The sequence below is a fragment of the Heptranchias perlo genome, chromosome 15 (assembly GCF_035084215.1).
Source record: "Heptranchias perlo isolate sHepPer1 chromosome 15, sHepPer1.hap1, whole genome shotgun sequence".
Classification (NCBI taxonomy): domain Eukaryota; kingdom Metazoa; phylum Chordata; class Chondrichthyes; order Hexanchiformes; family Hexanchidae; genus Heptranchias; species Heptranchias perlo.
This window is the reverse complement of record NC_090339.1, coordinates 62972238-62995879: the sequence shown is the minus strand read 5'-3', so window position 1 is coordinate 62995879 and position 23642 is coordinate 62972238. Positions and strand designations below refer to the sequence as shown.

The following is a 23642-nucleotide window of genomic DNA, read 5'->3' as shown; positions in this document are numbered from 1 at the left end:
TAAAATCCTGATTTCTCAGGTTGTTTTCTGACATTTTACATTGCAGATGTTAAATTCAGACACAGCTGTCAGAGATATGGATTTGAGCCAGGACTCTGAGTAAACTGTATTGTAAATAAAACATGGACTTTTTGGCTAATCATTGAACTCCTGATTTGCTTCCTTCCATTTAGTTTATGCATTAAATTTCTAGTTTCAACCGAGGACAATGGCAAAAATCTGCTTGTTTTTGATTGCCAGTCTTCTGGGACTCATCAAGTGCAGTCACTGTGAAGGTAAGTAGTTTTCATGTTAACTCATCTCAAGAAAGTAAAATTTAATATAAAAACTACAAGCTTCAGAACTTGTTAGATTAAAAAGAAACGATCTTTCTTTCAAGTTGTCGCAAGTCCGAGGGCACTCTATCAAACTTTTCTTCAACTATTTTCCCCAACTGATCTCCCCCCTGACAATTAGCCACAACAGAACACACTGATGCTCCAGTGAGAGAGAGGCCCTGAACTCAGTGCTTTTATAGAATGTACTGCCTGCGGATTGGAACTCAGTATGTGGGAATTCTTGGGAATGTGAGTGTCCCTGGCAGGGCCAGCATTTATTGCCCGTCCCAAGGAGCAGGTTTGATACAACTGAGTGGTTTGCTAGGCCATTTCAGAGGGCAGTTGGTGCGGAGACTGGAGTCACATATAGGCCCAGACCGGGTAAGGACGCCAGTTTTCCTTCCCCAAAGAGACATTAGTGAACCAGTTGGGTTTTTAAGCGACAATCCGACAGCTTCACGGTCACTTTTACTGGCACCAGCTTTTCATTTCCAGATGTTTTTAAACTGAATTCAAATTCTCAAACTGAATTTGAACTCACATTCTCTGGATTATTAGTCCAAGCCGCTGGATCACTAGTCCAGTAACATAACCACTACACTAACTATATCCTAGTCCATGTTTGCATCACTAGCCAGGCAGATAGTTCAACAAACATTCAATACCACCAAAGGATTAGTCAACCATAAGAAATCTCAACTGAGATATTGGTTTTTATTCATAGTCAGCCATCCCAAGAGAGGGCACTGCGCATTTGGACAGTCAATACCACTGTTCTCTCCATCACTACCGGTGTATGTGGAGGAGGTGGCTGTGGGGGAAACCTCTCTATAAGTCGTTGCTCTCCTCAGCCCACCGAAAGAAATCCTGAACTCATGCCCTATCTTGATGGTTTATAGGAAGTCTGCATTTTTTTTTATTTGTTCACAGGATGTGGGCGTCGCTGGCGAGGCCGGCATTTATTGCCCATCCCTAATTGCCCTTGAGAAGGTGGTGGTGAGCCGCCTTCTTGAACCGCTGCAGTCCGTGTGGTGACGGTTCTCCCACAGTGCTGTTAGGAAGGGAGTTCCAGGATTTTGACCCAGCGACGATGAAGGAATGGCGATATATTTCCAAGTTGGGATGGTGTGTGACTTGGAGGGGAACGTGCAGGTGGTGTTGTTCCCATGTGCCTGCTGCTCTTGTCCTTCTAGGTGGTAGAGGTCGCGGGTTTGGGAAGTGCTGTCGAAGAAGCCTTGGCGAGTTGCTGCAGTGCATCCTGTGGATGGTACACACTGCAGCCACAGTGCGCCGGTGGTGAAGGGAGTGAATGTTTAGGGTGGTGGATGGGGTGCCAATCAAGCGGGCTGCTTTATCTTGGATGATGTCGAGCTTCTTGAGTGTTGTTGGAGCTGCACTCATCCAAGCAAGTGGAGAGTATTCCATCACACTCCTGACTTGTGCCTTGTTGATGGTGGAAAGGCTTTGGGGAGTCAGGAGGTGAGTCACTCGCCGCAGAATACCCAGCCTCTGACCTGCTCTCGTAGCCACAGTATTTATATGGCTGGTCCAGTTAAGTTTCTGGTCAATGGTGACCCCCCAGGATGTTGATGGTGGGGGATTCGGCGATGGTAATGCCGTTGAATGTCAAGGGGAGGTGGTTAGACTCTCTCTTGTTGAAGATGGTCATTGCCTGGCACTTGTCTGGCGTGAATGTTACTTGCCACTTATGAGCCCAAGCCTGGATGTTGTCCAGGTCTTGCTGCATGCGGGCTCAGTCTGCTTCATTATTTGAGGGGTTGCAAATGGAACTGAACGCTGTGCAATCATCAGCGAACATCCCCATTTCTGACCTTATGATGGAGGGAAGGTCATTGATGAAGCATCTGAAGATGGTTGGGCCTAGGACACTGCCCTGAGGAACTCCTGCAGCAATGTCCTGGGGCTGAGATGATTGGCCTCCAACAACCACTACCATATTCCTTTGTGCTAGGTATGACTCCAGCCACTGGAGAGTTTTCCCCCTGATTCCCATTGACTTCAATTTTACTAAGGCTCCTTGGTGCCACACTCGGTCAAATGCTGCCTTGATGTCAAGGGCAGTCACTCTCACCTCACCTCTGGAATTCAGCTCTTTTGTCCATGTTTGGACCAAGGCTGTAATGAGGTCTGGAGCTGAGTGGTCCTGGCGGAACCCAAACTGAGCATCAGTGAGCTGGTTATTGGTGAGTAAGTGCCGCTTGATAGCACTGTCGACGACACCTTCCATCACTTTGCTGATGATTGAGAGTAGACTGATGGGGCGGTAATTGGCCGGCATGGAGACCACTGTTTGAGTTTTCATGAACCACTGTTTTTTTTTATTCGTTCATGGGATGTGGGCATGGCTGGCATGGCCAGCATTTATTGCCCATCCCTAATTGCCCCTTGAGAAGGTGGTGGTGAGCCTCCGCCTTAAACCTCTGCAGTCCGTGTGGCGAAGGTTCTCCCACAGTGCTGTTAGGTAGGGTGTTCCAGGATTTTGACCCAGCGACGATGAAGGAACGGCGATATATTTCCAAGTCGGGATGGTGTGTGACTTGGAGGGGAACGTGCAGGTGGTGTTGTTTCCATGTGCCTGCTGCCCTTGTCCTTCTAGGTGGTAGAGGTCGCGGGTTTGGGAGGTGCTGTCGAAGAAGCCTTGGCGAGTTGCTGCAGTGCATCCTGTGGATGGTACACACTGCAGCCACGGTGCACCGGTGGTGAAGGGAGTGAATGTTTAGGGTTGTGGGTGGGGTGCCAATCAAGCGGGCTGCTTTGTCCTGGATGGTGTTGAGCTTCTTGAGTGTTGTTGGAGCTGCACTCACCCAGGCAAGTGGAGAGTATTCCATCACACTCCTGACTTGTGCCTTGTCGATGGTGGAAAGGTTTTGGGGAGTCAGGAGGTGAGTCGCTTACCGCTGAATACCCAGCCTCTGACCTGCTCTTGTAGCCACAGTATTTATATGGCTGGTCCAGTTAAGTTTCTGGTCAATGGTGACCCCCAGGATGTTGATGGTGGGGGATTCGGCGATAGTAATGCCGTTGAATGTCAAGGGGAGGTCGTTGGACTCACTATTGTTGGAGATGGTCATTGCCTGGCACTTGTCTGGCACGAATGTTACTTGCCATTTATCAGCCCAAGCCTGATGTTGTCCAGGTCTTCTGCTTGCGGGCTCGGACTGCTTCATTATCTGAGGGGTTGCGAATGGAACTGAACACTGTGCAATCATAAACGAACATCCCCATTTCTGCCCTTATGATGGAGGGAAGGTCATTGGTGAAGCAGCTGAAGATGGTTGGGCCTAGGACACTGCCCTGAGGAACTCCTGCAGCAATGTCCTGGGGCTGAGATGATTGGCTTCCAACAACCACTACCATCTTCCTTTGTGCTAGGAATGATTCCAGCCACTGGAGCGTTTTCCCCCTGATTCCCATTGACTTCAATTTTACTCAGGCTCTATGGTGCCACACTCGGTCAAATGCTGCCTTGATGTCAAGGGCAGTCATTCTCACCTCACCTCTGGAATTCAGCTCTTTTGTCCATGTTTGGACCAAGGCTGTAATGAGGTCTGGAGCCAAGTGGTCCTGGCGGAACCCAAACTGAGCATCGGTGAGCAGGTTATTGGTGAGTAAGTGCCACTTGATAGCACTGTCGACGACACCTTCCATCACTTTGCTGATGATTGAGAGTAGACTGATGGGGCGGTAATTGGCCGGATTGGATTTGTCCTGCTTTTTGTGGACAGGACATACCTGGGCAATTTTCCACATTGTCGGGTAGATGCCAGTGTTGTAGCTGTATTGGAACAGCTTGGCTAGAGGCGCGGCTAGTTCTGGAGCACAAGCCTTCAGCATTACAGCGGGATATTGTTGGGGCCCATAGCCTTTGCTGTATCCAGTGCACTCAGCCATTTATCGATATCATGTGGGGTGAATCGAATTGGCTGAAGACTGGCTTCTGTGATGGTGGGGATCTCGGGAGGAGGCCGAGATGGATCATCCACTCGGCACTTCTGGCTGTAGATGGTTGTAAACGCTTTAGTCTTGTCTTTTGCACTCATGTCTTGGGCTCTGCCATCATTGAGGATGGGGATGTTTACAGAACCTCCTCCTCCCGTTAGTTGTTTAATTGCCCACCACCGTTCACGACTGGATGTGACAGGTCTGCAGAGCTTTGATCTGATCCGTTACCTTAGGAGTTACAGTGATCTGACCCATGATACATGATCCAGCCAACAGTGAGACAGAGTTGTCCAGTGTCACCATCTGTTGTCCACTGTCACCACCTGTAGCCCAGTGTCACCTTCTGTAATCCAGTCTCACCACCTGTTGCCCAGTGTCACCATCTGTAATCCAGTGTCACCACCTGTCGCCCAGTGTCACTATCTGTAACCCAGTGTCACCATCTGTAATCCAGTGTCACTATCTGTAGCCCAGTGTCACCATCTGTAGCCCAGTGTCACCATCTGTAATCCACTGTCACCACCTGTAGCCCAGTGTCACCATCTGTAATCCAGTGTCACCACCTGTCGCCCAGTGTCACTATCTGTAGCCCAGTGTCACCATCTGTAATCCAGTGTCACTATCTGTAGCCCAGTGTCACCATTTGTAATCCAGTGTCACTATCTGTTGTCCAGTGTCACCATCTGTAATCCAGTGTCACTATCTGTTGTCCAGTGTCACTATCTGTAATCCAGTGTCACTATCTGTTGTCCACTGTCACTATCTGTAATCCAGTGTCACTATCTGTAATCCAGTGTCACTATCTGTTGTCCAGTGTCACTATCTGTTGTCCAGTGTCACTATCTGTAATCCAGTGTCTGTCACTATCTGTTGTCCAGTGTCACTATCTGTTGTCCAGTGTCACTATCTGTAATCCAGTGTCACTATCTGTAATCCAGTATCACTATCTGTTGTCCAGTGTCACTATCTGTAATCCAGTGTCACTATCTGTAATCCAGTGTCACTATCTGTTGTCCAGTGTCACTATCTGTTGTCCAGTGTCACCATCTGTAATCCAGTGTCACTATCTGTAATCCAGTATCACTATCTGTTGTCCAGTGTCACTATCTGTTGTCCAGTGTCACCATCTGTAATCCAGTGTCACTATCTGTAATCCAGTGTCACTATCTGTAATCCAGTGTCACTATCTGTTGTCCAGTGTCACCATCCTATTCAATGGCTTCCTCAATGATGTTTTGATGTCATCACAAGAATTGTCTCAGAGTGCCTGTTCTGGACATTTTTGAAAGACCTGTGGTTCTCCTTTTCACAGATGATCTTGTGTCAGTGCTGGATTCAGCTGAGACCTATTGGGCTCCAGCTACCATCTTGAGCAATGGGCTAGCCGGCGGTATATGGCTGTGGTTGCACCAAGTGCATTATTATGACTTTGCACATCTCAAGAGGGGAAATTAACACTATTGGCTGGAAGATTCAAGAGGTGTCTGTCCAAGTTGTTGATAAATATTGGTACCTGGTGGTTGTCAATGTTGGTTTGGACAAAGTCATGTTAAGAAACTGATAATGGATTCAGTTGTATTGCTGCGAAATGAGCAATACGACTGGTGTTTGATGGCTGTCCTACCAATCAGCTCAATTAATGTGTCATCAAAAAAATATGGAGTGAGAATAGACCATTCAGATCATCTCTAATCTGCTGTATTATAGACTCTCCCCCACCTAAATGAACTCCTGCAGAAAGATTCTGCCAAGTAACTCAACTGACCCTTACAGATAAATCAAGCAGAACCCTGGGATACCTCCCTAACTTTCCATCCTACATTATAAACGGTTGTCTTCCTCGGCCTGATTACTTCCCAGTAGCTCAGGAACCATCAGGTGGCACATAGCACGAGGCCATCGCTATCTGTACTTACCACTATAATCATCATTGTAATTTACAACCAGATAATAAAGCTGTTTGATTGACACAACATTATCTGCTTTAGTTGGAAGCTAATTCTACATTGATTACGTAGGAGAAAAAAAATAATCCTTCCAAAGTCTCTCTTTACACTGGTTAATTTTATTTCCATGCCTTCTGTACTCTTTGATGGAAGTCTTCTTTGACTTGAAGGATAAATTCATTAATCCTGCATTCATGGACTTAAAGGCAAGAGAGCTCTCATTTAACCAAGCTGGCATATGTAACGGTCAGAAAGGTGAGCAGGAGTTTGGTATCCTCACAGAGACTTATAAGAGAGGTAATATCCAATTATGTCTTCATTTCATTTCAGTTTTTCTCCAAAGCGACAAAGCAAACAACATTTTACAAAGACAGAAACGAGCCAATAATGTTTTTGAAGAGCTCAAGCCAGGTAATATGGAAAGGGAATGCTTTGAAGAACGGTGCTCCTTGGAAGAAGCACGAGAAATATTTGAAAACAAAGAAAGAACAGTAAGTTTTTTTTAAAATGTAGAATTGAGAGTAACATAAATAAACAGTGACTAATGATGCAGAGTGAATACAATGTGCTGAATATTGTTGGATAAATTTGGTCTGGTAATACAGGGCTACTCATATTTATTTATAATGAAAGAAAGTATTGGTATGGAGAAAGAAAGAAAGACTCGCATTTATACAAGACCTTTCACAACCTCAGGACGTCCCAAGGAGCTTCACAGCCAATTAAGTATTTTTGAAGCATAGTCACTGTTGTAATGTAGGAAACTCAGCAGCCAATTTACGCACAGCAAGATCCCACAAACAGTAATGAAATAAATTACCAGTTAATCTGTTTTAGCGATGTTGGTTGAGAGATAAATATTAGCCAGGACACCAGGGAGAACTCCCCTGCCCTTCTTCAAATAATGCCATGAGATCTTTTACGTCCACTTGAGAGAGCAGAAGACGGGGCCTCGTTTTAACATCTCATCCATAAGACAGCACCTACCGACAATGCAGCACTCCCTCAGCCTAGATTTTGTGCTTAAGTTTCTGGAGTGGGGCTTGAACTCACAAACCTTCATAGCTAAATAGGTCCAAGTGCTACTCACTGAGCTACAGCTGACTACAAGGCTAAAGGGACTGTTGGGAATCGGTAGCGTATTGATTTCAAGATCCTCATTCTTGTCTAAGCCCCTCTATGGATTTGCCCCAACCTCCTTTCTCCAGGCAGGTAACCCAGTTTGAAACCTCTGCAATTCCAACCCATGCCTTCCTCCCCCTGCTCTTCCTCCGCTCCCCTTCAGTCATCGCTTCCGTGCACTCTGAGACTCTCTCCAAAGCCCCTCCTCATTGTCACATCTCTCCCCACTCTCAGAAGGCTTGTCAAACCATCTCTCCCACTGTGCCTTCAATCACCTCCAATAACCCTCCTCGAAAACTCCTGCTGAGTGGCTGGTCCCTCTTTGTGAAGCATATTTGGCCTTGTTAAGGATGATAAATCATTGCAAACTATCCTTGGGAACGATGAGAGAATATATGGAGATCAGTAAAGTATGTAATACGGTATCTGATTTATTTCTAAATTTGAAAGATATATTCTGCATAGTAATTTTGTTCTTTTTTTCCAGGATGAATTTTGGAATAGATATGTGGGTAAGAGATTTATAATAACATTTTAATGTTAAACTTCGATGAACTAAAGTGTTCACTTGAAACATACGGCAGAAAAAGTTTTAACTTCAGCAACTGGATATTTTCTCCTCTTCTGAGCAATGCATTGTAAAAAATTGCACATTCACACAGCATTGTAACATTTAATAACATTAACAAATAAAATTGACAGACATTTAAGATTGAATTTCTTTCAAAGCGGTGAGCACTTTGAGTTTCCCTAATATATTATGTGGAGGACAATACTCTCTTCCACTGTTAACCAATGTAAGCGCCAATATTTTCCTCTGTGCGTTAGATTTAATGAACCTGTAAACTAACACACAATGGAAAATATCAGAGAGAGAGTCCAAAAGAAATAAAGACTTGCATTTATATAGCGCCTTTCATGATCTCAGGATGTCCCAACGTGCTTTGCAGCCAATGGAGTGATTTCGAAGTGCTGCCACTGTTGTAATTGCAAATATCTAATCCAGTTTTCTCAGGAAGCTTCTGGGTTTTTGTGTGGGGTGAGATTAAAATACTCATCTCCCCCGCCTTTAACCCTCTCCAACGGTGAAGTGTCTCAATTGAAGCAAGTTTGGACTGACATTAAATTTGCCACCATTTGTATGACTATACCAATCCCCCACTTAGAGATACAGAAGAACATAGGAACCTGGGATGTAGGAGCATAGGAACAGGAATACTCCATTCAGCCCCTCGAGCCTGTTCCGCCATTCAATGAGATCATGGCTGATCTGTGACCTAACTCTATATACCTGCCTTAGCCCCATATCCTTTAATGCCTTTGGTTAACAAGATTCTATCAATCTCAGTAAGAATTCAGGTGTGGAAACTATAAATGTTTCCTGAGCTGCAAGAGGCATTAGTTCTAAATTTGCCTTTTACTGGTTTGAACCGATGTCCCTTTGTCCTAATCTCAAGGTTTAGTTTGAAGTAAACATCTGAATCTACATTTCCTGCATCATTTCCTATCTCCCATCTGATGCCTCCTTTCATGACTGAAATGCCCAAATTCCTCCAGTTCCCCTCTTCTAACTCCGTTCTCTGATACTAGGAATCAGTCTTGTGTCATGGTGACCAGAACTGGACATAATACTCAAGGTGTAGACTCTGTCAAATCTCAGTCATTTACAGTGAAGTCACTATCTGTGGTTTAAAGATGTTCTGACGTATCTCACTGTTCAAAATGAACATGGCTCCTTGTGTTTTAAATGGGTTTTTGTAATCTGTCTCACTCCTTTCGATCCTAAGTCCCACCTCTGACGTTTCCTCTAGACTGAGACCTCCGAGACAAGGTGTTCAGGAAACATAGGGAAGGAAAGAAAGGAGGTGGGGGGTTGGGGGGTGGCAGTATTGATTAAGGAGAATATCGCAGTGCTGGAGAGAGAGGATGTCCTGGAGGGGGTCAAAGATAGAATCTATTTGGTTAGAGTTAAGAAACAATAGAGGTGCCATTACACTACTGGGTGTATTCTATAGACCACCAACTAGTGGGAAGGATACAGAGGAGCAAATTTGCAGGAAAATTACAGAGAGGTGCAAGAACCATAGAGTAGTGATAATGGGGGACTTCAACTACCCTAATATGGACTGGGATAGTAATAGTGTAAAGGGCAGAGAGGGGGTTGAATTTATGAAGTGTGTTCAGGAGAATTTTTTTGATCAGTATGTTTCCGGCCCAATGAGGAAGGAGGCATTGCTGGATCTGGTTCTGGGGAATGAGGTGGGTCAAGTGGAGCAAGTGTCAGTGGGAGAACATTTAGGGAACAGCGATCATAGTATCATAAGGTTTAGATTAGTTATGGAAAAGGACAAGGAGCAATCTGGAGTAAAAATACTTAATTGGAGGAGGGCCAACTTCAGTGGGTTGAGAACAGATCTGGCCCAAGTAAATTGGAATCAAAGATTGGTAGGCAGAACTGTAATCGATCAATGGGCGGCATTTAAAGAGGAGATTCTGGGCAACGCACTTTAGGGAGGGTGTGAAGACCTTAGAGAGGGTGCAGAAAAGATTTACTAGAATGTTTCCAGGGATGAGGGACTTCAGTTACATGAATAGACTGGAGAAGCTGGGGTTGTTCTCCTTAGGGCAGGGAAGGCTAAGAGGAGATTTGAAAGAAGTGTTCAAAATCATGAAGGGTTTAGATAAAATAAATAAAGAGAAACTGTTCCCATTGGCGGGAGGGTCGAGGACCAAAGGACACAGGTTTAAGGTGATGGACAAAAGAACCAAAGACGGCATGAGGAAAAAAACTTTTACGCAGCGAGTGATTATGATCTGGAATGCGTTGCCTGAAAGGGTGGTGGAAGCAGATTCAATCGTGGCTTTCAAAAAGGAATTGGTAAATACCTGAAGGGAAAAAATTTGCAGAGCTACGGGGAAAGAGAGGGGGATTGGGGTAACTGGATTGCTCTTACAAAGAGGCAGCACGGGTTTGCTGGGCTGAATGGCCTCCTTCTGTGCTGTAACCATTCTATGATACTGTGATTCTATGTTAATTCTCGTAGCTGGAGACCTGGATTGGTTTACATCTTTTATAAAAGTTCAGATGATTAATTTGCAGATGGAGACCAGTGCAAGTCTAATCCTTGTTTAAATGAAGGTGAATGTAAGGATGGGATTGGCTCGTACTCCTGTTGGTGCCGACCAGGATTTCAAGGGAAAAACTGTGAAATAGGTAAGAAAACAAGGAGGATAATTTCCCGAGTGGACACAGCCCAACCTTTCCCGATATGCACTGCTAGAGAAAGAAAGAACTTGCATTTATATAACATCTTTCATAACCTCAGGACATCCCAAAGTTCTTTACAGCCAGTGAAGTACTTTTGAAGTGTAGTCGCTGTTTTAATGTAAGAAACGCAGCAGCCAATTTGCACACAGCAAGATCCCACAGCAATTAGACAAATGACCAGATAATCTGTTTTTAGTGATGTTGCTTGAAGGGTAAATATTGGCCAGGACACCGGGGAGAACTCCCCTGCTCTTCTTCAAAATGGTGCAGTGGGATCTTCTACATCTACCTGAGAGGGCTGAGAGGGCCTTCTGTAGACATTACCTCCGACAGTGCAGCACTCCCTCAGTACTGACCCTCCGACAGTGCAGCACTCCCTCAGTACTGACCCTCCGACAGTGCAGCGCTCCCTCAGTACTGACCCTCCGACAGTGCAGCACTCCCTCAGTACTGACCGTCCGACAGTGCAGCACTCCCTCAGTACTGACCCTCCAACAGTGCAGCACTCCCTCAGTACTGACCCTCCGACAGTGCAGCACTCCCTCAGTACTGACCGTCCGACAGTGCAGCACTCCCTCAGTACTGACCCTCCGACAGTGCAGCACTCCCTCAGTACTGACCGTCCGACAGTGCAGCGCTCCCTCAGTACTGACCCTCCGACAGTGCAGCACTCCCTCAGTACTGACCCTCCAACAGTGCAGCACTCCCTCAGTACTGACCCTCCGACAGTGCAGCACTCCCTCAGTACTGACCCTCCGACAGTGCAGCACTCCCTCAGTACTGACCGTCCGACAGTGCAGCACTCCCTCAGTACTGACCCTCCGACAGTGCAGCGCTCCCTCAGTACTGACCCTCCGACAGTGCAGCGCTCCCTCAGTACTGACCCTCCGACAGTGCAGCGCTCCCTCAGTACTGACCCTCCGACAGTGCAGCGCTCCCTCAGTACTGACCCTCCGACAGTGCAGCGCTCCCTCAGTACTGACCCTCCGCCAGTGCAGCGCTCCCTCAGTACTGACCCTCCGACAGTGCAGCGCTCCCTCAGTACTGACCCTCCGACAGTGCAGCGCTCCCTCAGTACTGACCCTCCGCCAGTGCAGCGCTCCCTCAGTACTGACCCTCCGACAGTGCAGCGGTCCCTCAGTACTGACCCTCCGACAGTGCAGCGCTCCCTCAGTACTGACCCTCCGACAGTGCAGCGCTCCCTCAGTACTGCACTGGGAGTGTCAGCCTAGCATTTTGTGCTCAAGTCTCTGGAGTGGGACTTGATTCTATGACCTTCTGACTTAAGGATGAGAGAGCTACCCATTGAGATCATGGCTGGCACATGGTGAGTAGATGAGGTTCCCATGCAAACGTGTACTCAGAAACTTACCCCCATTAATCTAATTATGTGGTGGAGATTCTGACAGCCTTATTGAAATACTCAAAGCTCACTAATGACTGATCGAGTTTTGAGCATGTCAACCGCAAGATACAGCTGAAGCCATCAGGGCTGCAGCTTAAATTGAGCTTAGTTGAACTTAATGCTCGATTGATTTTTTAAGTAAATGTTTAAGTCATTATTTTACTATTTGAGGAATTAAAATGAGGAGCTTTCTTCTGCTTCATCGCAGACAGGCATCAAACACATTTCGATGCCCGAAATAATCATCTCTACTTTATTTTGTTTTTTTTGATTCTTCTCTTTGGGCGTTCCTGATGGCCCAGTGAGTTTAATTAATGAGTAACTGAGCCATGTAGTCCAATGAGGTCCCTTGGTCTGTAGCTCACCTCAGCAGGTTGGTGATGGCGGTGCAGGTTTTACAATGGTTTGCCGTATCCCTGGGCTTAGGGAGGTTGAAAATCAGTGAGGGGATCTAACTATTTCTTAAATGATTTCAGCGACTTCCACTAGAAGAACATGTGTGGATGTGATTTGAGGACTTGATTGGGTTCTTCTGTGATGCGCCATGTACTTGCATATTCTTAATTGAACATCAGAGGGCCCCCTGATGGGAGTAAGCAGATTGTAGTGATCACACTCCAGGGTCTCCTCTTATACTGAAGTTATATCCAGAAATGATGTTCCAGAGAGTCTGAAATAAAAGTAGCCTTCACATTACCACACCAACTTGAGTGTTTATTGGGCATAGCGTGATGCTCCCTCATGTTTGTGTATTCTGCTGACACTCAAGGGTCACACATGAGAGAAGAGCCTCTCGGGCAAAGTGCAGGATGGTGATCGCAGTGAGGAATCAGCGTCCTTGGGAACGAGGGGGAGGCCCGAAAGATTGACAGATGGGTTCGGCGAATTAAAAAATAACTGCCTTAAGAATTTTGAAGAACATTAGAAACAGGAGTAGGCCATTCAGCCCCTCGAGCCTGTTCTGCCATTCAATTAGATCATGGCTGATCTGCACCTCAACTCAACTATACATTGGCTCTGAGCTGGAATGTGGGGGAGCAATCCAATTGATAATTTTACCAAATTTTATTTTTAATTCATTCTCGGGATGTGGGCGTCGCTGGCAAGGCCGGCATTTATAGCCTATCCCCTAGTTACTCTTGAGAAGATGATGGGCCGCCTTCTTCTTGAACTGCTGATGGTAGCAGATTTGATACAATTGAGGGGCTTACTGGGCCACATCAGAGGGCAGTTAAGAGTCAACCAAGTTGTTGTGGGGACTGGAGTCACATATAGGCCCAGGCCGGGTAAGGACGTTAGTGAACCAGTTGGGTTTTTACGACAATCCGACAGCTTCATGGTCACTTTTACTGATATCAGCTTTTTATTTCCCAGATTTTTTTTAACTGAATTTAAAATTCTCAAACTGTGTGGTGGAATTTATTCTCTGGATTACTAGTCCACTACGGCCCCTTGCTGTTTGGGCCTCATTTCCAGTAAAATGCTCAAATGTTTTTATATTGGAAATGTAAAAATGATTATTTTTGAAAAGTGACATCCTAAACTATTAACATGTTAAGATGTTCTATAGTGGCTGTTAATTGCTTAATAATTTCATGCTCCTACAGAACCATTGAAAATGTGCAGTTTGGATAATGGAAAATGTCATCATTTCTGCAAATCTGACCCAACAAGTGCAGTGAGGTGTGTGTGTGCTCCCACCTACAAACTCGACGCTGATCAGCATTCCTGTAATCCTGCAGGTAACGGTCGTGATGTTTTGCTATGTTACACTTTTCAGGAAAATCTACTATATCACATCCTTCTGCATAGACTTACATCGAGGCTACAGCAGAGAAACAGGCCATTCGGCCCTACAGGTCTATGCCGGCGTTTATGTTCCACACGAGCCTCCTCCCTCCCTACTTCATCTCACCCTATCAGCATATCCTTCTATTCCTTTCTCCCTCTTGTGTTTATCCAGCTTCCCCTTAAATGCATCTGTACTATTCACCTCAACTACTCCTGGGTAAAGAGGTTTCTCCTGAATTCCCTAATGGATTTATTAGTGACTATCTTATATTTATGGCCCTTAGTTTTGATCACCCCCACAAGTGGAAACATCTCTATGTCTACCCCATCAAACTCTTTTATAATTTTAAAGACCTCTCTCAGGTCACCCCTCAGTCTTCTCTTTTCTAGAGAAAAGAGTCCCAGCCTGTTCAGCCTTTGTTAATAAGTTTAACCTCTCAGTTCTGGTATCATCCTTGTGAATCTTTTTTTGCACCTTCTCCAGTGCCTCTATATCCTTTTTTATAATATGGAGACCAGAACGATGCAGTTTCAGTTTAAATTAACATTACCAGATTCCCATTCTCAAACAAAATCCCAATAATAGAATTCAGCCCAAAATAATAAAAGTTTTAAAATGTTAAAAAAAACAAAACCAACACAGGTAAAAGTTGTGAGAGCATCTGTCACATTTCAGACATCACACATAGAATCATAGAATCATAGAAAATAGGAGCAAGAGTAGGCTGATCGTCTAACTCAGTACCCTGTTCCCATTTTTTCCCCATATCCCTTGATCCCTTTAGCATTAAGAAATATATCTATCTCCTTCTTGAACACATCTAATGACTTGGCCTCCACTGCCTTCTGTGGTAGAGAATTCCACAGGTTCATCACCCTCCGAGTGAAGAAATTTCTCCTCATCTCAGTTCTAAATGGCATACCCCGTATCCTGAGACTGTGACCCCTGGTTCTGGACTCCCCAGCCATCGGGAACATCCTCCCTGCATCTAGTCTGTCTAGTCCTGTTAGAATTTTATATGTTTCGATGAGATCACCTCTCATTCTTCTAAACTCTAGTGAATATAGGCCTAGTCGACCCAATCTCTTCTCATACATCAGTCCTGCCATCCCAGGAATCAGTCTGGTAAACCTTTGTTGCACTCCCTCCATGGCAAGTACATCCTTCCTCAGATAAGGAGATCAAAACTGCACACAATACTCCAGATGTGGTCTCACCAAGGCCCTGTATAACTGCAGTAAGACACCCCTGCTCCTGTACTCAAATCCTCTTGCAATGAAGGCCAACATACCATTCGCCTTCCTAACTGCTTGCTGCACCTGAATGCTCGCTTTCAGCGACTGGTGTACAAGGACACCCAGGTCTCGTTGCACCTCCCCTTTTCCCAATCTATCACCATTCAGATAATAATCTGCCTTTCTGTTTTTACAACCAAAGTGGATAACCTCACATTTATCCACGTTATACTGCATCTGCCATGTTCTTGCCCTCTCACCCAACTTGTCTAAATCACATTGGAGCCTCTTTGCATCCTCCTCACAGCTCACATTCCACCCCAGCTTTGTGTCGTCTGCAAACTTGGAAATGTTACCTTCAGTTCCCTCATCCAAATCATTGATATATATTGTGAATAGCTGGGGCCCAAGCACTGATCCCTGCGGTACCCCACTAGTCACTGCCTGCCACCCGGAAAAAGACCCGTTTATTCCTACTCTCTGTTTCCTGTCTGTCAACCAATTCTCAATCCATGCCAGTATATTCCCCCCATCCCATATGCTTTAATTTTGCACACTAACCTCTTGTGTGGGACCTTATCAAAAGCTTTCTGAAAATCCAAATACACCACATCCACTGGTTCTCCCCTATCTATTCTACTAGTTACATCCTCAAAAAACTCCAGTAGATTTCCCTTTCATAAACCCATGCTGACTTTATCCAATCCCGTTAATGCCTTCCAAGTGTTCTGTTATCACATCTTTTATAATAGACTCTAAGATTTTCCCCACTACTTATGTTAGGCTAACTGGTCTGTAATTCCCTGTTTTTTCTCTCCCTCCTTTTTTAAATAGTGGGGTTACATTTGCCACCCTCCAATCTGTAGGAACTGTTCCAGAGTCCATAGAATTTTGGAAGATGACCACCAATGCATCCACTATTTCCAGGGCCACTTCCTTTAGTACTCTGGGATGTAGATTATCAGGCCCTGGGGATTTGTCAGCCTTTAGCCCCATTAATTTCCCCAGCACTACTTTTTTACTAATACTGATTTCCTTCAGTTCCTCCCTTTCACTAGACCCTTGGTTCCCTAACATTTCTGGGAGGTTGTTTGTGTCCTCCTTTGTGAAGACAGAACCAAAGTATGTGTTTAATTGTTCTGCCATTTCTTTGTTCCCCATTATAATTTCCCCTGTTTCTGACTGTAAGGGACCAACATTTGTCTTCACTAATCTTTTTCTCTTGACATATTTATTGAAGATTTTACAGTCAGTTTTTATGTTCCCTGCTAGTTTACTCTCATACTCTATTTTTCCCTCTTAATCAATCTCTTTGTCCTCCTTTGTTGAATTCTGAACTGCTCCCAATCCTCAGGCTTGCCGCTTTATCTGGCAATTTTATATGTCTCCTCGTTGGATCTAATACTATCCCTAATTTTGTAAGCCACGTTGAGCCACCTTTCCTGTTTTATTTTTGCACCAGGCAGGAATGAATAATTGTTGTAATTCCTGCACACGTTCTTTAAATATTAGCCATTGCCTGTCCACCGTCATCCCTTTTAGTAAAGTTCCCCAATCTATCATAGCCAACTCGCACCTCATACTTTCGTAATTTCCTTTATTTAGATTCAGGACCCTAGTTTCGGATTCTACTACGTCACTCTCCATCTTAATGAGGAATTCTATCATGTTATGGTCGCTCTTCCCTAAGGGACCCCGCACAACAAGATTGTTAATTAATCCTTTCTCATTGCACAATCCCCAGTCTCGGATCGCCTGTTCTCTAGTTGGTTCCTCAATGTATTGGTCTAGAAATCCATCACGTACACACTCCAGGAATTCCTCCCCCACAGTATTATTGCTAATTTGGTTTGACCAATCTATATGTAAATTAAAGTCACCCATGATTATCGTTGTACCCTTCTTGCATGAGTCTCTAATTTCTTGTTTAATGCCCTCCCCAACATCTCCACATCGAAGCATTAAAAATAAATAGGATAAAAAGACAATTGTTTCATGCTGCTGCTGGAAATTCACAAGCTGCTGCCTAAGTTATTATTTCATGCTGGTTTCTTCTGACCCAGAGCTTGAAATATACAAGCGCCATCCAATCTTTAAACTTCTTTTACCAACAGCAATTAAACTCTGATTGGCATCGGGCTTGTGCCTATTTATATCAATTAAACTTTGTGGAATTAAAGGGATAGGTCAGGGTCAACAGAATTCCACCTTAGCGGTAGAATAATACACGTGCATTATATCGTAGAATTCTGCAAAATCTCCTCTCCACCCTCTCCAAAACCTTGACATCCTTCCTGAAGTGTGGTGTCCAGAATTGGGCACAATATTCTAGCTGAGGTTTAACCAGTGATTTGTAAAGTTTAGCATCACTTCTTATATGTTACATTTTTGGCACCTTTGATCCTTTTTATACTTTTATGATTTAAACTACTCATGTTGGTGAGTGTTTCCCCTTACACTACAAAGTGTTTCCACTTGCCCCGAATCTGGAAGAAATTTAGGAACATGGACGAACAAAGACCAAGGTCCATCTAGTTCACCTTCTACCATCCTGTAATCACATGATACAACGATAATGGAATTGTTGACTAATCAGAGCAATCAATCTCCATCAATGAGTCTACAACAGACCCAGACATGAGGCGAGGAAAACCCCCAGCGGTGGAGAGCTTTGGGAACAATATGCAAGCAGGAAATGGGATAGAATTAGTAGCTCAAGATAATCAGAAAAAGAGTTTTCCTGATTATCTTGAGCTACTGCTTCTATCCCATGACTTCATAGGATTCAACCTGTTCTTGATAGACAACAAAATAACAGTACACGAGACGATGTCTTAGGCTTTAACTGCAAACAAGTTCATTAAACAGCAATAGAACAAGTGAATACCAGCAACAGCACAATATATATTTACAGTAGTTGTGTACTTGGAGAAACACAATGTAAAACCATTGTAAAATAATATGTTAGCGTTTTACTATAGGCAGCATTTCTGTGCACACCTACTTGCATCTACATAACACACTTAATGCAGTAAAATGTCTCAATTGACTTCACAGAGGTAAAATTAAAGACCAAGCAGTGGTGGAAGAGTTAGTGGAGATGTCCAAAGACGTGGTCAAACGAACAAGTCTTGAGGGGGTTTTTGAAGGGGGGGGAGAGAGATTGTGCGGGGCAGGGAATTCCAGAATGTGGAATCAGGATATCCGAAGGCTCTGTGACCGTGTCACAGGTGGAGAGGAGTGAGCAGGGAATGCAAAAGAGGCCAGAGCTAGAAGAAAAGCAGAGGGCATGCGTTGGCATACACAGAAAGTAGAACATGCATTGGCATATAGAGAAAGAAGGGCATGCACTGGCATATAGTAAAAGAAGGACATCATATGTTTTTTAATTTCTTTCATTTTTTTGGCAGCGAAGCACTCGTGTGGAAGAATCGCAGATATCAATGCAGTGCGATCACTTGATACTGATTCAAATACGGATTCCCAGATCGGCAGGACTCTTGCTGTCACCTCGGATCTGTATAATGTTACAGAGACTTCTAATAGGACCAACGGGACAGCTGCTTCCAATACCAGTAACACCACGGGAACCTATAACTACACCATGATCCAAGTAGTAGCAGCCGATAATACCAAAATAGTAGGTGGCGAAGTATGCAGGAAGGGGCAATGTCCCTGGCAGGTATGGTCTTCATATTTTAAAGAAAGACTTACATTTATATAGCACCTTTCACAACCTCAGGACGTCCTAAAGCATTTTACAGACAATTAAGATCTTTTGAAGTGCAGTCACTGTTGCAATGTAGGAAATGCGGCAGCCAATTTTGCACACAGCAAGATCCCACAAACAGCAATGTGATAACCTGTTTTAGTGATGTTGTCTGAGGGATGAATATTGGCCCAGGACACCGGGGAGAACTCCCCTGCTCTTCTTCCAATAGTGGCCGCGGGATCTTTCACATCCATCGGAGAGGGCAGACGGGGCCTCGGTTTAACGTCTCATCCGAAAGACGGCACCTCCGACAGTACTGTGCTCAAGCCCCATAATTAGATCATGGCTGATCTGTACCTCAACTCCCTTTACCCGCCTTAGCTCCATATCCCTCGATACCCTTACCCAACAAAAATCTATCCATCTCAGTCTTGAAAATTTCAATTGACCCCTCAGCATCCACAGCCTTTTGAGGGAACAAAGTCCAGATTTCCACTACCCTTTGTGTGAAAAAATGCTTCCTGATTTCGCTCCTAAATGACCTAGCTGTAATTTTAAGAATATGTCGAGGGGGTTAATTTTTTTCAAGCATGTGACAAGGATGGACAAGGTTGCTCGCTATCAACTTAGAATGCAGGATGTTAATGGCAGATCAATACAAATCAAACTATTACATTCTTTTTCTCTTCGAAATGTGGTGAGTTTTTTGCACCCTCTTTAGGCCCCCTATTCTCTGGCCTAGAGGTTGCGCAAGGAGCTTGTTTAAAAGCCTCTGCCAATCCCAGTCTTGAGCCTATTGCTCATTATTTCAGTTCTGGGCACCACTCTTTAGGAAGGACGTCAAGGCCTTGGAGAGGATGCAGAGATTTCTGGGATGGTGCCAGGGATGAGGGACTTTGGTTATGTAGAGAGACCGGAGAAGTTGGGATTGTTCTCCTTAGAACAGAGAAGGTTAAGGGGAGATTTGATAGAGGTGTTCAAAATCATGAACGGTTTTGACAGAGTTAATAAGGAGAAACTGTTTCCAGTGACGGAAGGGTCGGTAACCAGAGGACACAGATTTAAGGTGATCGACAAAAGGGCCAGAGGCGAGATGAGGAAACATTTTTTTACGCAGCAAGTTCTAATGAATGCACTGCCTGAAAGGGCGGTGGAAGCAGATTCAATAATAACTTTCAAAAGGGAATTGGCTAAATATTGAAGGGAAAAAACTTACAGGGCTATGGGGAAAGAGCAGGGGAGTGGGACTAATTGGATAGCTCTTTCAAAGAGCCGGCACAGGCACGATGGGCTGAATGGCCTCCTCTCCCGCTGTACCTACCATGATGCAATGGAAGCCAAGCAAGTCGACCTACTCTTGAGTTATTACTCCCTACCTGTGTCAAAATGCCTCACCTCTGCTCAAAACCGCCCTCACTATATGGAAAATGATGTGCGTTCTCCTGTCCCATGAGGCCATGAATTCACCCACCACTCCCCAGGAGCTTCGATAATATACAGTCCCCACCATTTAAAAATGCCCACGTTTAAAACGGGCAGTCGCTCACATTGGCCGAAAAGCGCTAACCCTTGACCATTGGCACTAACGTCAATTTCAAAGTTGCCGGTTGTAGCGTCTTAAACGCTCCGTTTATTTTGGTCAGAAACGGCTGTGCTCGCTCGCTAGTTCACACCTGGTTAAGGTGCACCGAACGCAAGAACAAATATAAGTCAGTAGCACCTCGTTAATGTTCAGTTACCTTTTGTGTACTTAAGGCCTTCTAATCCACTCTAAGAGGTGTGGGGGGGGGGGTGGTTACAGTTTGTACCGAGCACTGACTGTAGTCTGAATAAAGCTGCGGGTCAGAGGGGAGCCGGAAACAACCGGGTAAAAGTTCGCTACACAGAAGGAACGTCCTTGTTATTTAGTCGAGTACAGTAATAGAGCTACCCCATTATCCCTGCCATCGCGAATAGTGGGCAAATCACGAGTGGCTGGGTCAGTATTAGACAATCTACCAGTGGAGGGACTGAACAGGAAGGCTGAGGGTTTCATTGCGTAAACTACTACCTGTCATTATTTACAAACGTGCATATTAAACGGTGTCCAGCTTGTGATCTGTCGATGTATCTCTGCTTTTTGTCAAAGGCTTTGCTACTGGACGATATCAAGAATGAAGGGTTCTGTGGTGGGACAATCCTGAATGAAAAGTGGGTGATCACAGCAGCTCATTGTTTTATTTCCCCTGTCAACTTTAGAGTTGTTGTTGGTAAGTATTACTGATTGTGGTACCTCGTTCCTTTAGAATCATAGAATGATTTGGCACAGAAGGAGGCCATTCAGCCCATCATGACTGTGCCAGCTCTTTGAAAGAGCTATCCAATTAGTCTCATTCCCCTGCTCTTTCCCCATTGCCCTGTAAATTTTTCCCCTTCAAGTATTTATCCAATTCCCTTTTGAAAGTTATTATTGAATCTGCTTCCACCGCCCTTTCAGGCAGCGCATTCCAGATCATAACAACTCGCTGTGCAAAAATATATTTCCCCATCTCACCCCTGGTTCTTTTGCCAATGACCTTAAATCTGTCTCCTCTGGTTACCGATCCTTCTGCCACTGGAAACAGTTTCTCCTTATTTACTCTATCAAAACCGTTCATGATTTTGAACACCTCAATCAAATCTCCCCTTAACCTTCTCTGTTCTAAGGAGAACAATCCCAGCTTCTCCAATCTCTCCATGTAACTGAAGTCCCTCATCCCTGGAACCATTCTAGTAAATCTCCTCTGCACCCTCTCCAAAACCTTGACATCCTTCCTAAAGTGTGGTGCCCAGAATTGGACACAATACTCCAGCTGGGGCCTAACCAGTGTTTTATAAAGGTTCAGCATGACTTCCTTGCTTTTGCACTCAATGCCTGTGTTTATAATGTTATAGGTGTCGTTGGGTTATCAAGGGGGTCTATTTTGTTGTGGAGTGTACATCGGGTGGGGTGAGAGGCCCGGGAACGATTTCCGTGGTTGGGCCTCCTTAGCTGCCGGTGCTAACCGTGCAGCCTTTAATAGGTAGCTCGCCGTTAGGGAGGGCGAGAAATCCAGCTGAGCAAACATTGATTATAGTGCGTTAAAGGGGAGGGTTGGAAAGGTGGTGAGGTCCATGGAGTAGCTTATTTCAGTGTTGGAGAAATTTAAAGCAGCAAGCAGGTGAAGTTAACGAAGCCTTTAAGGCTCAAAACTCCCCAAAAAAATCACAGAATAACGAGTTCCAGTCCTGCTTCCAATTGTCCCTCGTGACGGCCAATGATCCCTTTCTAAGGAAGAAAGAACTTGCATTTATATGGCATCTCTGAGTCAGAAGGTCGTGGGTTCAAACTCCACTCCTGAGGCTTGAGTACAAGTTCAAGGCTGACACTCCCAGTGCAGTACTGAGGGAGTGCTGCACTGTCGGAGGTGCCGTCCTTCGGATGAGACGTTAAACCGAGGCCCCGTCTGCCCTCTCAGGTGGACGTAAAAGATCCCATGGCCACTATTTTGAAGAAGAGCAGTGGAGTTCTCCCCGGGGGTCCTTCAACTAACATCAATAAAAACAGATTATCTGGTCATTTATCTCATTGCTGTTTGTGGGATTTTGCTGTGCGCAAATTGGCTGCCACATTTCCTACATTACAACAGTGCCTACACTTCTTAATTGGCTGTGAAGCACTTTGGGACATCCTGAGGTAATGAAAGGTGCTATAGAAATGCAAGTTCTTCCTTTTTTCCAATATCTTGGCTCCTTGTACATTTGCCCTTTTTAACACAGCTCTTTTTATTTTACGGCAGGTGAGCATGATGTTACAAAAGTTGAACACACAGAAAAATATCACAAAGTGGAGAAGGTGGTACTATATCCGAAGTACAATAGCAATAAAAGCAGGTACGATCACGACATAGCCCTAATTCAGCTGCAAATACCAATCGAGTTCAATGACTTTGTCATCCCAATCTGTCTCCCTGAGAAGCGCTTTGCCGAAAAAGTACTGATGACTCAAAATTACGGGACAGTTAGCGGCTGGGGAGCGCTGCTCCATCTGGGGAGCACCTCGGCGCTCCTGCAGAGAATCGATATCCCGTACATTGAGCGAAGTAGGTGCAAAGACTCCAGCAGGTTCAGCGTGACAGGAAATATGTTCTGCGCCGGACATTCGGATGGAAGTAAAGACGCCTGCCAAGGCGACAGTGGAGGCCCCCACGTCACTAGATACAAGAACACTTGGTTCTTAACAGGTATCGTTAGCTGGGGAGATGGCTGTGCAGTTTCTGGAAGATACGGCTTTTACACAAGAGTGTCGAGGTATTACAGTTGGATTAAGGCAGTAACGGGGATTTGATTTACGTGGAACAGCATAGAGCAACATTCACATGACATTGGGTGACAGGGAGATTCTAAAAATGGAAAATTTGGTATATGAAATGAAACATAAAGATTTCTTATTAGTAAGCATTAAGTGAAAGTGTTGGTCTTTTGGCTAGGCACAAAATACTATAATAATTGTCAGGGTTGCCTGCTGGCATTTATCATTCAGATCATCTGCTGTTTATGCATCTATCAATCAGTTTTTGCTGCTAGCTTCATCTGAATTTATACAAGCTTGTACCAAACTCTTATATCGGACTGCTCTTTCCTAATAAATTAAATATCTGCCCATATTATTCCTGCGTTTTCAGTGTTTTGTTCCTCACCACAATTATCTTGACAGCTGTCAGTCACCCTCTCGCTCTGCGGTCCACAGACTGTGGTCTCCATTCAGCCTCTGACCCCTTCCAATGTGACTGTCAAAGCCAGTGCCACCTACTTTCGATTTGCCCTTCCAGAATCAACCTCGCTGCGCCCTTTTGTGGGAGAAGTCCTAAATTGGATGCAGCAA

The 23642-nt window shown here is 44.8% G+C and overlaps 1 protein-coding gene across 1 annotated transcript; it reads left to right on the top strand.

The window, feature by feature from the left end:
* The first annotated feature begins 203 nt into the window (after window positions 1-203).
* LOC137332777 (coagulation factor IX-like) lies at window positions 204-23424 on the top strand. The gene is made up of 8 exons (XM_067996713.1): window positions 204-275; window positions 6557-6717; window positions 7836-7860; window positions 10449-10562; window positions 13629-13763; window positions 18459-18730; window positions 20889-21009; window positions 22558-23424. The coding sequence occupies exons 1-8, from the start codon at window positions 209-211 to the stop codon at window positions 23103-23105; spliced, it is 1443 nt and encodes a 480-aa protein (XP_067852814.1). The 5' UTR covers window positions 204-208; the 3' UTR covers window positions 23106-23424.
* Window positions 23425-23642: the final 218 nt, after the last annotated feature.